We start from the raw sequence: 14863 nt of genomic DNA on the forward strand, positions 1-14863 counted from the left end.
GATTATTTTTTATTTTGCCTGCATTATTGGTGCATAATGCAATCGCGCAGTGTGTACCAACCATTATACTATATAAATTTAATTATATTTGAGAACGAAAAAAAAAGAACTAATGAGTTTCCACAGTCGATCATAAGCTCACGTTCAGCTTAATGCGGAAATCTCTGTCGATCTGAGGAGAGAGAACTTCAGTGACGTCACAGCCAATAGACGGCGAGAACGCATTTTCGTTTGTTTACCCCAAGTGAGCTAACCTTTTCTTTCTACGGACCTTGGAAGGAGCTATCCGCGATTCAATTCACCTATAGATGGCGCTTTCACACATTAGTATGGCGGATAAAACTCGGTATTTTGATTTGTGATCTGACTTCGTACATTCAAAAATGGAGTTACTTAGCTCTTCCGAAATGTTTGATTTTGTTCAAGGAGGCGTAAATTCTCGTTGTATTACTGAAGCAGAGAGCATTTTAAAAGCTGATCATTTGGTAATGCACGGAATTTTACTTGAAATCCAATGTACAAGTTTTGGCTTTCTATTTAAGGATAAGTTCTATAGCGTCCTGATCGCATGAAATCGAAGGACATTTCATTGTTCAAAAAGGACAAATAAAAATTTAAAAAAAAAATTCTTGTTCATGTAAAGGAGGAACTGCTGGCTGTTGTAGGAAATTGTGTCGCTGTTTTATTGTATTGTGACAGGTAGCTGATTTTAACGTTCACTGATTGTAAACAAATGATTTCATAAGTGTTTTACTTGGGATTTCTAGAAAATCTGTGCAGTCAAAAGTGTCTTTTTTTCCCCATAAAAATGATATTGAATCATTATATGTATACTAAAAATATATTGATCTATTATATGCATCTATTGTATTTATTATACACATGATAGCACTAATCATCAAATGCAATTTTGAGAATATCAACAAGCAAAGCACTTAAAAATGAAAAAAAGACACTTGTTATAGAACTATTAATATTCTGTATGTATAATAGAAAATACATGCAATGAATAATACCATGACCAAACATTTCAAAAGGAAAAAAAAAAGCAGATTAAGTATTACATACCTCAGTACTTGAAAAAGCAATTGTGGAATATAACATGCAGTTAACTTTTGATTACATGATATTACAAGCATTTTCTTTAGTTTTGTCCTACAAGTGGTTTAAACAACTCAATACTGGTAGTTTAATCTCAGCTCAAATCCTGGTGAACAAGCTGGCTGTGCAGTTTTTATTTTTTTGCATGTGTTTTGTGAATACGAACCAGTTTTCCCTATAAAGTTCTTCATAAAAGCATTCTTCTTCAGGCTGATAACCAATGTGATTAGCCATATCTGATAACCAATGTGCTTAGCCATATTCAAATAGCCTAATCTAACCTTACTTTTTTTTAGATTCTATATTCACATGTTATATCTTTATCTGTTAAGATTTGTTCATAACAGGATCACCAGGCTTCTACCAATCTGGCAGGAGCATACTCAAAACATGTCAAAACCATGTGATTTATAACAAAATCGATCATGTTGTCCTTGAAAACCTTTATAAATGTTCAAAATTTTCTTAATAATCTTATTATTTAGAAATGTGTTTATTGTTGTATTTATATGAACAAAAGCATTTAAATATATCAATTTTAAAAATAATGGAAGTGTTCTTTTAATCAGTTTTGCTTTTCTAATGCTGTTTTTAATTAATAACTTTATCTCTGAGCCAAAAATTCAAGAATAAGTCTATTAAAAAAGTCTGTGTGATAAGTCTATTAATTAATTACATTGTATGAACTTCAACATCTTTGAATATGAAACACCGAACTAACACTTTGAATATGAAACATTCTATATGAAAACACCGAGTCCATTCCAATCTAATAGAAGAATAAATTATACTTACGAATTCACAGTACGAGCTTCTCTGTATCATATTACACAAAGATTAGAAACCAAGTCTCCACATGGGAAATCTTACACTGATATGATGGTCTTGTATTGAAACAGAATTGTAGCAACATAGATGATATGAATTACATTATGCCAAAGAATTATTTCATCCTAAATAAATTATAGCATTTAGTTTAACCAAAGACTCACAAAACAAAATTTCAGATTTGGGTTAATCTTTGGATTATGGTAACTTGGCGATTTTTTGGCTAAAATTTAGCGACCAACCCTGCTACAGCAACTTGCTAGTTTTTGTTCGGACACCATTTTGTTTTCAAGAAGTAAAGGCATGTTTTTTTTTACTCAACATTTCTAACATTTTTTTCCAACAATCTTCTAGCCGAATTACGCTTATGCTAGAACTTTTATGGAATAAAAGTGCTTAATCATGACGAAGATTAGGTGCGAAATTGGGACAAAGGGCAGAATCGCCCACTGCTTGCCGCGTTTTTACGAATTGCACATACACGGTATCATCTATGTACACGTCGACCTATTTTCACTTAAAAAAACATCCTAGAATTGCACAAAAATGGCATTGCGCACACTCTTGACTGTATCCATGTACACTGCTAAAGTCCTAACTAGTAACCTTTATCGCCTTACCAAAATGTCGCAAAACTACCTGTTACCATATTCCAAAGATTAGCCCAGATTTGTTGTAAAATTGGTGTCATGTTTTTCCCTATGCTATAATAACTCCACACGTTATCTACATATTTTCTTGTCAGTCAAGAAGATTGATGGAAATATAGTCCTTTCAAAAATTATTGTAACAGATATTTAAGTTACATGATCAACAGAAACTATAGAGATATAGCATATAAAAAAGCCTTGAAAAATTATTTGTGGAAATTTGGGAGGAACAGATGCTATTTATTTGGTTAGATAATCAACAGATAAAAGTGGTTTATTAAGGATTTCTCAGTGTTGTATGAAACCACCGAGAATTTATGAGTACGTTTTGATATCATGCTTATCCATTATTGGAGCTAATGTACATTGCTATCAGTTTTTGTTAGCCAAAAATGGTCGAAAGTAGAGTAAAAATATTAGGAGTTTGACGATAATCATCAGTATACCATAATGTATTTGCATAGAAATATAATACCCAACAGCCAAAAATAAATTAAACTTATCAAATGAATTTTAGTATGCCATAATGGTTTCATGGGAAAATATAACATACCTTTTAAACAACTACAATCATTATATACAACAGCTATTTCATTATAAAAAAGGCATAAATTATATTAATCAGATAAAATTTTTTGTAAGAGCTTCACTATCTGGTTATAATTCTTAAGCAAACAAGAAGCCATTTCCAGTACCCTAATATAATTTTCATAAGAACTATCCCATTCCATCGCAGAATATTAAAAGCGTTTTGGTAGAAACAAGAAATTTTATGGTAATTTTCCAACCATATTCTAATATTCAGATTGTAGATTTTAAAATTTTATCATTTAAAAAGTACAATTTCATAGAATGCAAATTTTGGTACTTTTCCGTTTCGCCAGCGCAAATCTCGCCAAGCAGACTTAGAAGACTCGCCAACACACAGTATACACATAAAAATATAGACAAATATTAGTTCTAAGAATTTTTTATTTTAAAGGTATAAACATTTGAATGTCATTTAAAATTTTGTAAAAAAGCCAATAAATTTTCAAAAAGACATTAATTTAAGAATTTACTATGCTTTCATGGTAAAACATCCTGATTCGCCGGTTCACATCACGTGACCCCAAGTGATCTCATTTCACGTAAAGTACACTACAAAAATTCAATTCTCTCAGTAATTATCTACATTAATTTCAAGTTAAATCTTAATTTGGAATACAAGTTTAAATGCAAGAATTATTTCAGTTTGTACGATTTCAATAGCTTAATCAGAAATTATGTAAAACCACAGTGCTTTACTTTGCTAGTGCATACTGATTAGAATTAATGAATTTAACCTTTGACTTTGCCTTTTCTATATTTTTGCCATCGGGTGAGCGGTATGATAGCATCCTAATTCACATAATTACCGCCCGCGAAGACCACCAGCGGCCGAGCGGTAACGCTGCTGAACACTGGTAGTTCGATCCGAGGTTCGAATCCTGCGAACAGGCTGGCTGCATGGGTGTTTTCGTGGTTTTCCCCATGTGTAACTTGTATATGAGCCAGTTTCCCTTATAAAGTCCTCCACAAAGGCATCCCTCTCTTAAGGCATATAGCCTCCAATTAAGTTCTTAGAATGAAGATCTTCATTTTTTTGAGATAAAATGTTTGTCATTTTTTGATTATTAATTTCTTAAAAATAAAGTTTCACTACATTTAAAAAATATTTTATATAATTTTGTTACAAATAGATTATAGATCTTATTATTAAAGTCTCATTCAGAAAGTTTACTTTTAATTAATGGATAGAGCCCTATTTCAATGAAAATCATAAATGTACGAACACTTTGGGAACCACTGTATTTCTATTTGCAACTCGAAATATATATTGTGATATATTCTAAAAACAAAATCATGTAAAACATAATGATATAAATTAAATGTATATAACAAATATATAAAGCTCTATAATGAATAATGATCATAACCGTAAAATAAATGTGAACACACGTTATATCACGGTAAATAACACTGCTCTGAAATGAAGAACATTTCATTAGAAATTTACCTTTTATATATATTTGATAACAAAATGTTATGAAAACAGGTTATGCAACTTAAGAAACAAGTTATATGAAATACCTGTTAAGTTACTGCAATATCATGACACCGTAAATAAGCATATCATAAGACATATTACCAAGATAAATATAATTTGTTCCTTCTTTTACATCAATAATAAGTTTTTCTTTAAAAATTTTAGCACTAAATGCCAAAACAAATTTATTATCGGTGCATTTGATGCAAGGTCACACGAAGATAAACTTGATTAGCAAATTTCTGAAAACATTAAAATCAAAAGTGTTAAATTACAGCAACATCTATTAAACTATTTTTTAAGTAATTGCCTGGTAAATTTTAACTTTTATATAAAAACTGAATTAAATTACAAATAAGTGACTAAGCTTGTACAGTATTCATGTTCATACATTGGAAATAAATTGCACTTAAATGAAAGAGCTGGAAATATAGTCTGCATGATGCATAAAATATGATCAAATCTATTTGTTAAATATTTGAATGAATGCTTACTTTCAGGGATGTAGCTAGAGAGGGACAGTTTTATATATCACTAGCGAGCAAGCCCGCTACATGAGGGAAGGGATGCTTTCGTGGAGCGCCCGCTTTATTCACGTTAGGTCACTTGATTTACGTATGCAATCACAAGATATACGCTAGCTCGCATGATTGCTAGCGGGTAGGCCCACCATTTGAGCGGCCTGAAGCCTGCTTTCATTGGCCTTTATTCGAAAGTTGGACCGAACTACCAGTGAAGCCCGCTTTCATTCGACGGGATTTAAAATTTGAAGCAAACTACCAGTGTTCAGCGATTTTTTTCCTGGGTTGCGCCCGCTGTATTTACATATGCATCCACAATTTCTGGACAGTACGCCGGGATTCGGAAGTTGGACCGAACTACCAGTATTCAGCCATTTTACCCGGGCTGCACCCGCTTTATTGACGTTATGCATTCACAAGATACTGCCAACATGTTACACATGCGGAAAATCACGAAAACACCTATGCAGTCAGCCCGCTTGCTGGGATTCGAAAATGGACCGAACTACCAGAGTTAGCGCTTTATTCACGTATGCATACAGAAGATAGTGCTTAAACGATACACATGTGTAAAATCAAGAAAACACCCATGGAGTCAGCCCGTTCGCCGGGATCGAAAGTTGGACCGAACTACCAGTGTTCATCAGTTTTGCACGAATATGCATCCAGAAGACACTGCATACACGATACACATGCAGATTTTTATATATCATTCTAAAAAATAACTTAAGATTGATTTGCAACATTTTGTATAAATAAAGATATTTTTACCAAAGAATTAATATTATTTTCAGACTTTTTACTGTCGCACTAAATATAGAAGCTGGACAATTTGAATATTTCATCTAGCCTCTTCATTTAATGATTTAATGTATTTTTACTCCTCCGAAATATTTTAATGACAAATTTATTCATTCATTTACAATGTTTATCAGATAATATCAATCTGGTGTCACCAAAGGTTTTATTATCTTTAGCATTTTTTATATGTACTATAATTTTCTTAGTAAAAGTGCTGTATGCAAACAATTACATACTGGCAATGAAAATTTTGAGATTGTGCCAGAAAAAAAAATCGCTAAATCTTCTTAGCATTGATGAGGCATCCAATATGCATATATTTTCGATGAGGCTTATAGTTACAGGTATCAACACTGCATAGAATCGACACCAATTCTAGTTACGAATATATAAGCAACACGATAAAATCAAATTTTTATAATGACAAGAGGTAAGAGACAATAGGTAAGAGAATTAATGCATATTTGCCCCAGAAATACAATTAAGATAGAATATGTTTGAGATAATAAATATGATTAAGACACAATAACACGCCGAATAAATACTAATTCAGAAGTCAAACAACAAAAATCAGCGTTATATTTACAAAATTTTCACAGGACTAGTTTCGATGGTTTTACCGAACCATCATCTTCAGCTGCAAAATTCATTTGCGGTTTTGCAGCTGAAGATGATGGTTCGGTAAAACCATCGAAACTAGTCCTGTGAAAATTTTGTAAATATAACGCTGATTTTTGTTGTTTGACTTCTGAAATAATAAATATGGTTGCATCTTTAAATAACTATGCAAAATCTTATTTCTTGCAACTAAAAGGCTGTGTATTCATGTATTATTCTTATTCTACTAAATGTTCTACACATTCTTATTCTACTAAATAAAAGCTTGTTATAAATAAAATAGGAATATATAAACAATCTAATAAATTACTGAACTGATCCAAATCCACAGTCCTTGCTTTTATTTGCTAACCTGTATATCTGTATACACATGTCTGTGTACGCTGTTTAATTTACTCCAAAGTTATTTAGTTATATGCAATCATATTTTGAATAATGGCTGAGAAATGAAATTACTTAAAAGTCTCTCCCCTATCAATATTTATCACTGAACAAATACTTGGGTATTTTACATTACAGAACAACAGATTTTCTCGAAAAATATACATGTGGCCGTTTGATACTTCAAGTGAGAAAAAAATACTTTCATCAGTAGCTAATTTTCACCATGGATAAATTTTTTTAAGCTACTTTAAAAACTTTTTATTACTAATACACTCACGTTTGTGAAAATTGCAACACCAAGAAGGAATCGTCATAATTGAATGCAATTTAATACACAGTTGAGTGGTAGTGGTACAAATAAATGATTAAATGTTCAAAGCAAACAAACAAGAACAAGAGATCAGAATCAGTATTTTGTGTGGCCACCACGCGCCGCAATAAGTGCTGCTACACGACGTGGCATCGAGTCAAACAAAGTTTGAATGTCTGACTGAGGAAGAGCATTCCATATCGTTTGTACGCGTACCCAAAGTTCGTCTGCAGACGCAACAGGACGAGGATCACGAGCAAGACGCCGACCAATGACATCCCACACATGTTCAATTGGCGACATATCCGGGGAACACGCAGGCCAAGGAAGAAGCTGTACCTGCTGCGCTGCAAAGAAGGATTTAACAATCCGAGCAGTATGAGAGCGGGCATTGTCCTGTTGAAATACAGCGCCTGGCAAGCTTTGAAGGAAGGGAACAGCTTCGGGCTGTAGAACTTCACGGATATACCGGTTGCTGTTCAGATTGCCCACAATTCGTAGCAATTGAGATCGTCTATGATATGCTATGGCGCCCCAGACCATAACTCCGGGTATTCGTCCACTGTGGCGTTCGATAATGCACTCCGGAAGGTGGCGTTCACCGGCATAGCGTCTGACACGAATGCGGCCATCATGGTACCACAAATTAAAGCGGGATTCGTCAGAAAACACGACATGCTGCCAATCTGCACGCCAGTCTCTACGCTGATTGGCCCATTGTAGCCGCAGGCGGCGATGGTCGTGCGTTAGGGGGATCCTGTATAAAGGAGTCCGTGCGCGCAGTCCACACTGCAGCAGACGTCTACGAATTGATGAAGCACACAATGAAACACCTGTAGCTATTGACCACAGTGCTGCCAATTGTCTAGAGGAAGCTGTACGGTCCGTCCGCGCCATGCGGACCAGGTGTCTATCATCGCGAGCTGACGTCACATTTCGGGGTCCACTCCCGGATTTCCGAGTTGTCCGACACTCGTCCGTCCACTGCTTCCAAACGCGCATCACTGTGCTGCTGTTACGCTGCACACGAGAGGCTACTGCACGATACGACAATCCAGCTTCACGAAGGCCGATGATTCTCCCTCGTTCAAACTCTGTAAGTTGTTCAAATCTCGCTCTCTTTCGTCGACGAGGCATAAGTACAGATTGAGTTAACGTTTACCACTAGCAGATAACCACCGATAACCATACACGCCTCGCTACAGCCGTCTATTTATTCGGATCCATCAGCCGTTCAGAGGGCGCTGCTCAGCATACGCATGCGCTACGGATTTGAAATTCTAATCATTTGCATATCATGCGCTACTTTGCATTTCCTGAAAATTTCAGCTCACTCGCGTAAGTCCTTCATGGTGTTGCAATTTTCACAAACGTGAGTGTACTTACTTCAAAACGAACACTGCTATAAAAGATAAGAAAAACATTTAACTGTGCTCAGCGAGTAACAATGGTATGTACTCAGATCGTATTTTATTCTCGAGTGTCGAGATGTAGAAACATCTTTTTACTCGACTTCTGATAAAGAGCAGGAGGGGGAGAGAGGGAGAAGGGTGAAAGGAGTGTGGGAGGCGGATGAAAGAGAGTGAGGTCCGCACTAGCGGCGGCGAGAAAAGGCGGGTGTCAAGTTCAGTGTCGTTATAAGATGAAGCCGTGGGTGGTAAAACGGCAGAGTCAGTTTTGCGTGAATGAGTCAATTAAGGTTGTGAATCTTATGTGGGGAGGATATCAGAAGGGTAGCGATGTTTTTCTTTGGGACGTGGGGAGTGTCTGAGAGTGCTAATAAGGCTATTACTGTGGGTTTGTACTGAATAAAAGAAGTTGACCGCTAATCGTTTAATATACTCTTAAATAAGTTCCATTCGAAGGTCTCTGTGGATATAGATGTTGGGAATATACCAAGGAGCATTGATAATTTCTCGTAAAATTTTATTTTGTAGAATTTGTAATTGTTTAATATTGGTTTTAGCTGCATGTCCCCAGATCGGTGCTGCATAAAGAAGAGCTGGGCGCAGTATGGAACGATATAGAATTAATTTATTTGTAGTAGATAAGTTGCTTTTTCTACCAAGAAGAGGTCGCATAGTAGCTGTGGTGATTTTAAATTTTTGTACTACGGACCGGAAATGGGTTCTGAAGGTAAGTTTTTGGTCAAGGGTGACTCCAAGGTATTTGGTTTCATTAATCCAGTCTATTTCTTCGTTAAATATTTCAGGGGGTGGAGGATAGTATTTCATGTTTCCTTTACGAAAAATTATTGCCTTAGTTTTATCAGTGTTAATTTTAATCCTCCAAAGGGTAAGCCATTTTTCCAGTTTTATGAGATAGCTTTGGAGTTGGTTTCTTACGGCGATAACAGTGCAGGCTTTAGTAAGTATGGCGGTGTCATCGGCAAAGAGTGCAAGATGAACAGAAGGATCTTTAGGGATATCTTGTGTATAAATATTAAAAAGGTACGGCGAAAGTGCCGACCCCTGTGGGACACCAGCATTGATTACTATGGTGGTAGAGTAAGCAGTACCGATTTTGATTCTGAATGATCTGTTGCTGAGAAAAGAGGCTATTAAGCGAATAAAATGATCTGGAAAATTGAGAGTGATTAGTTTGTAAATAAGGCCTAGATGCCATACCCTGTCAAAAGCTTTCGCGATATCGAGAAATATAGCACCGGTCGGAAGCTTGCAATCAGTGATAATGTGATAATTAGCCTTCAGAGATAATGTTGATAACTCTAAGAAGTTGGTGGCAAGTGCTATGATGATTACGAAAACCGAATTGTTCTTCTGGTAGAAAAGTCATGGAAGGGTGAATTTTTTGGATGTGGAAAAGTAGAATTTTCTCAGTAACTTTAGACAGGTGGCTAAGTAAACTGATAGGGCGATAGTTCTGTGGGAGAGTTGGATTTTGTTGCGGTTTAGCAAAAACAATTATTATAGCTTGCTTCCATGAGTTAGGAAAATGAGCGAATTTGATAATGTTGTTGATTATTTTAGTTAGGCAGGTAAGAGCGTTGATCGGGAGATGCTTCAGTGCTTTAATTGAGATGCCATCGTGCCCTATGGCTTTCTTCGTTTGTAAGGCGCTGATGGTGTTGGCAACGATGGTTGGGGTAGTCAGGAAAGTGAAGTTGTACGGAGCAGGGGTGTTAAGGAAGTTATTGACCACTTGGTTGACCCGTTCAATATGGTTATTGTTGTACGGAGTGGGATTAAGAGTGAATGTATCTTCCATATAGTCCGCAAAAGATTTAGCTTTATCTTCTTCTGTATATGAAGTTCCACTAGGTCCATGGATAGGTGGAATAGGTTTATAAGGTTTCTTGAATTTGCGGGAAATGTCAAATAGGGAATTGTCCTCTATAGCTAGGTTATTTAGGAAATTGGTCCATTTTTGGTTTTTGAAGTTCTTGATTCTTCTGTTGATTTCTTTTTGCATAGAGTTTAGTTCGTGTTTGAGTTGTGGATCCTTGGTGGATTGCCATCATTTACGCATCCGGTTTTTCTCTTTAATCCTATTTCTTATATCGGCAGGCAGGAAAAGGAAAGGCTTGTTCACATAAAAAAGTATAGGGGGCTTCCTTTAAAGCAGAAATGATGCTGTTGATAAATTTTGAGACTTCATGTTCTAAATCTTCTGTATTGTTGATGCATGGGTTACCTTGTACGGAGTTATTCAGAATTTCAGAGTATTTGATCCAATTTGTAATTACTATACTTCTGTCAAGTGAGGGGAGGTATTTATTAATGGGGATTTCAAATACAATGGGGTTGTGGTGGAAGACAGGACTGAAATTACAGAGATATTGCATCTGTTAGTAATGTTATTTGAGATGAAGAAGTCAATTGTGGTGGCGCTATTGTACCCGTAGTGGGTGGGCTCCTCTGGAGCATGAATATTATAATTATTTGATTGAATGAGCTTAAATATGTCATTTCCTTTTTTGTTAGCAGGTCCTCGGTTCCAACAGGGGTGTTTAGCGTTGAAGTCCCCTCCGACAATGGTAGAAGTATTAGAATTAAGGAGGTGAATCAATTATTGTGCGCTGGGATTATTATTTGGTGGGATGTATATATTCGAAATTTTGAATTTTTTTATGTTCTATTACAATTTCTATTCTGTTACTTTCGAAAGTGGTACTGGAATTAGGAATTTGAGCGTGTTTTATGCTCCTTTTAACAAATGTGATGATGCCACCGCCTCTTCCTGTCTCACGATCAGTACGGTAGGTGTTATAATGAGCATAAAGTAGTTTGAGTGCTGGTTTAAGGTGAGTCTCTTGTATGAGTATTACGTCAGGTTCAATTTCAATAATGAGGTTCGATAATTCATCTTTTTTATGGTAAAGACCGTTAGCGTTCCAAGAGAGGATTTTTATGTTGCATCTGTTCTTGAATTTATTAGCATTAAAGATGATTTCCTATTTTTTCAATGATTTCGACTACTCCGATTATTTTATCAAGAGGTGATTTCTTGTTTTTAATGTTTTTGAGTCCTCGTATCACTATTGTCCAGATTGTTTTTAGCGTAGAGAAGTCAAAGAGGTCTGACAGGGAGGATTCTGCGGTACTGGTAGTTTCTTCTGTTGGAATTTCGTTTTGAATGGAGGTTTGAGCGATATTTTCGTTACTGTTTGATGTCAGCGGAGGAAAGTCTTGTTTTCTGTTAGTCCAGGTATTGGTTGCTGGTGGAGGACTGGGTTGGAACTGAACTTGTTTGTTTTTTGGTCTGGCTGGGCAATTTGAAAAGTTGGCTGGGTGAGGACCTTTGCAGTGATAACATATGGCTGGCTGGTCGCGACTACGGGTGCATTCTATAGGTTTGTGATTGCCTCCGAAACGGACGCAAACCCAGTCTCTGGTGCAGAACAGGGAACTGTGAAATAATCCCTGACATCTATAGCATTGTGGAGGGCCAGGTTTCTTGCGTAATGATTCTATTGTTACGTTCATATAACCTATGCGTTTGATTTTGAATACTTCCTTATTTTCTTCTGATTTTGGTATATGTACTAAGAAAAGCGGCATTGGTTTGTTTTCTTTTCTGTTTCTTAAAAGTGTAATAAAGTTAACCTTAAATCCTTTGTCAAGAAGTTCTTGAGTGATGGTTTGGGGATCTGTGGTGATTGGTAAGCCTCTTATTATGACTTTTAAAACTTTATCTTCGGGCAGTAAGTAGGTGTGGGCTTTAAGCTTAGTTTCTTCGACTATTTTGCGAATGAATCGATGTGAGTAAGAGTCTGCAGGCTGTATTTCTAGGCGGCGTCCTTTTAAGGTGCCAGTTATCTCTTTTCCGGTTTGCTTGTTTAAGTTTTTTAAGAATTCATCTGCTTTTGGTACGTCATCTACGACAATAATTGGCACTTTATCAATTCTGCTTGTTTTGGAGCTGGAGTTTGTTTTTCTATTTGCGGGAATGGTGTCACTTTTGTTTGGTTGGTCTTTTGGGGTGGTAGTGAGCTGAGTGGCTGATTCATCTTCGTTGTCCAAATGCATGTCGTCTATTTGGTTCTCTAATTGTTTATATCGATTGCTGGTTTTGAGGGAAGGCTCCTCATCGGAGTCAGAATAAGTTTGTCTATGGTGAAATTTCTTTTTCTTTGTTCTTTGAAACCACTAGTGGATTGAAGTATGTCGCAGAAGTTATTAATCTCTTCAAATTGCTTAGCGAGCTTTTCGTTGGAGGTTTGTAATTCGTTTATTTTTGCATTGGCCATTTCGTTTTCCTGCATACGCAGTTAATTAATGGCTTTAACAAGGAGAAAGTTTAGTTCTTTTTGATCACTAGCGGACAAAATCACATTTGTGTCATTACGAATATCTTGGATATCTTCCACCAAGGATCTGGTAGTTTCGACATCATTGGATAAAGCAATTTTGTGACTTAATATTTGGAGAACGTTGTTTTCATCATTGAGATGTCTCATGTGAGGATTTTCTGAGTTTGGAGGTGAATTTTCCAATTTTATGTTATTATTAGTTACAGTTGTGTTTGTTGTGTCATATTGATTAATCATGTGAGGCAAATAAGTTGGAAAAAGGCCTAACTAGAGGCCGTACCCGAAGGTACCCTTATCAGCACGGTGAATAAAGAAAATCAGAAGAAAGAATAAAATACGACCTGTTTTATCCAGCGAAGAATGCAGCAGTGGAGTTAAGTCGATGCTTTTGCGAGGCGAAAGCCAAAGAAGAAACAACCCAGAGCCCTTGAGGCGACGTCGATGAACTCGGTATAGTAGCGGGGGTGGTAGCAACGCAAGGCAACGGAGAGCGAAGCGATAAGACGTCTATCTCGAACGCTGTCCCACCTCGGAATGAATGGTATGTATATCATTTTATAAGAAATTGTTTGGTTATGCTATTCTATAGTGAAAAAGATTTGATATCTGTAATACTTTTTATACTATTACTCATACTAGATCATAATACCTATTTTCTGACCTGGAAATTTTTTATGCTAACTATCCTGAATCACTGTAATCAGTTCTAAATAGTTTAACAGGAAATGACTCACACACAGAAATTTCAACATTACTAGAATATGAAATTCAAAGTTCATCATTAACGTTAAAATAATTAACTTTTACTTTTATATGTGTCGTTCTATAAATTTTCATTTAAATCATTGCTAACATAAACTGAAACACAATTTAAATTTCTGCAGGTAAAATATGCATGAAAGCATAATTGTATATGTATATGTATATTAATAATATTTAAGAGATTAATGAGCTATGATGATTTATACTTCAATACACTAATATGCATGTTTACTTTCGAAGAATACACATACACGTTTATATGTATGACACACAAGAAAGAAATTTTGCATATATAAAGAAAACTTTTCTTACGAGAAAAAAATGTAATCAGTTTTTTTAAATGCTTAGAACGCACGTTCATATAATGTCCCACTTTCTTTCAATTCGAAATACGCGAATCCACCCTCTTCGTTTTGCTATCTCGTTCGATATTTTTCGAACCAAGAATGCGATTGAAGCATAACTCAGGTTCCTTGCAAGCTCGTGATTTACACTGATGTACACAACAAAACATGTGGTCTGTACTTCTTTTTAAGTTATACATATGCCCACAACAATAAAAAATAAAACGTTTAATTACTTTTCGATCACAACACGCTTCACAAACTAGGTAGCATTGTCAAATGTAAATACCGAGCTTTAATGTTTCCACCTTTTAGCCACTAGATGGCGTATCAGAGCGCTGGAATTGCGGATAAATTTTTATTAATAATTAACTTTTACTTTTATATGTGTCGTTCTATAAATTTTCATTTAAATCATTGCTAACATAAACTGAAACACAATTTAAATTTCTGCAGGTAAAATATTTTAAAAGAAATTTGAGCTGTGATTTGCAGAGTATGGCAACAATGCTAAAGTAAACATTTTATCTGGTTTTGAATTTTCTGTTAGATTGTTTTAAGCAACTTAGCAATGGGTAAGACTTTTTTTTTTTTTTTTTTTTTAATATCTTACGTAAAAGTAAATGTGTGAGTTATTTAACGATATATATTTTAGAAGTTTAAGATCTTTTCAACATTATTTTACTAATTTCTTCTGTGACGC

The 14863-nt window shown here is 35.5% G+C and overlaps 1 protein-coding gene across 2 annotated transcripts in view; it reads left to right on the forward strand.

Annotated features, from left to right (window-relative positions):
* Positions 1-14618: 14618 nt before the first annotated feature.
* LOC118202708 (pyroglutamyl-peptidase 1) overlaps positions 14619-14863 on the forward strand; it is a 43405-nt gene continuing 43160 nt past the window's right edge. The window contains exon 1 of one of the 2 annotated variants that reach the window (XM_035374894.2): positions 14619-14735. In XM_035374894.2, the coding sequence (XP_035230785.1) occupies positions 14732-14735 (4 nt within the window). In that variant the 5' untranslated portion in view covers positions 14619-14731. The remainder of the gene's footprint in view (positions 14736-14863) is intronic. The other variant, XM_085811079.1, reaches the window with a different exon arrangement.

Source organism: Stegodyphus dumicola, chromosome 2 (genome assembly GCF_044657685.1).
Source record: "Stegodyphus dumicola isolate Sdum_Otavi_A_Nest chromosome 2, ASM4465768v1".
NCBI classification, from domain to species: Eukaryota; Metazoa; Arthropoda; class Arachnida; order Araneae; family Eresidae; genus Stegodyphus; species Stegodyphus dumicola.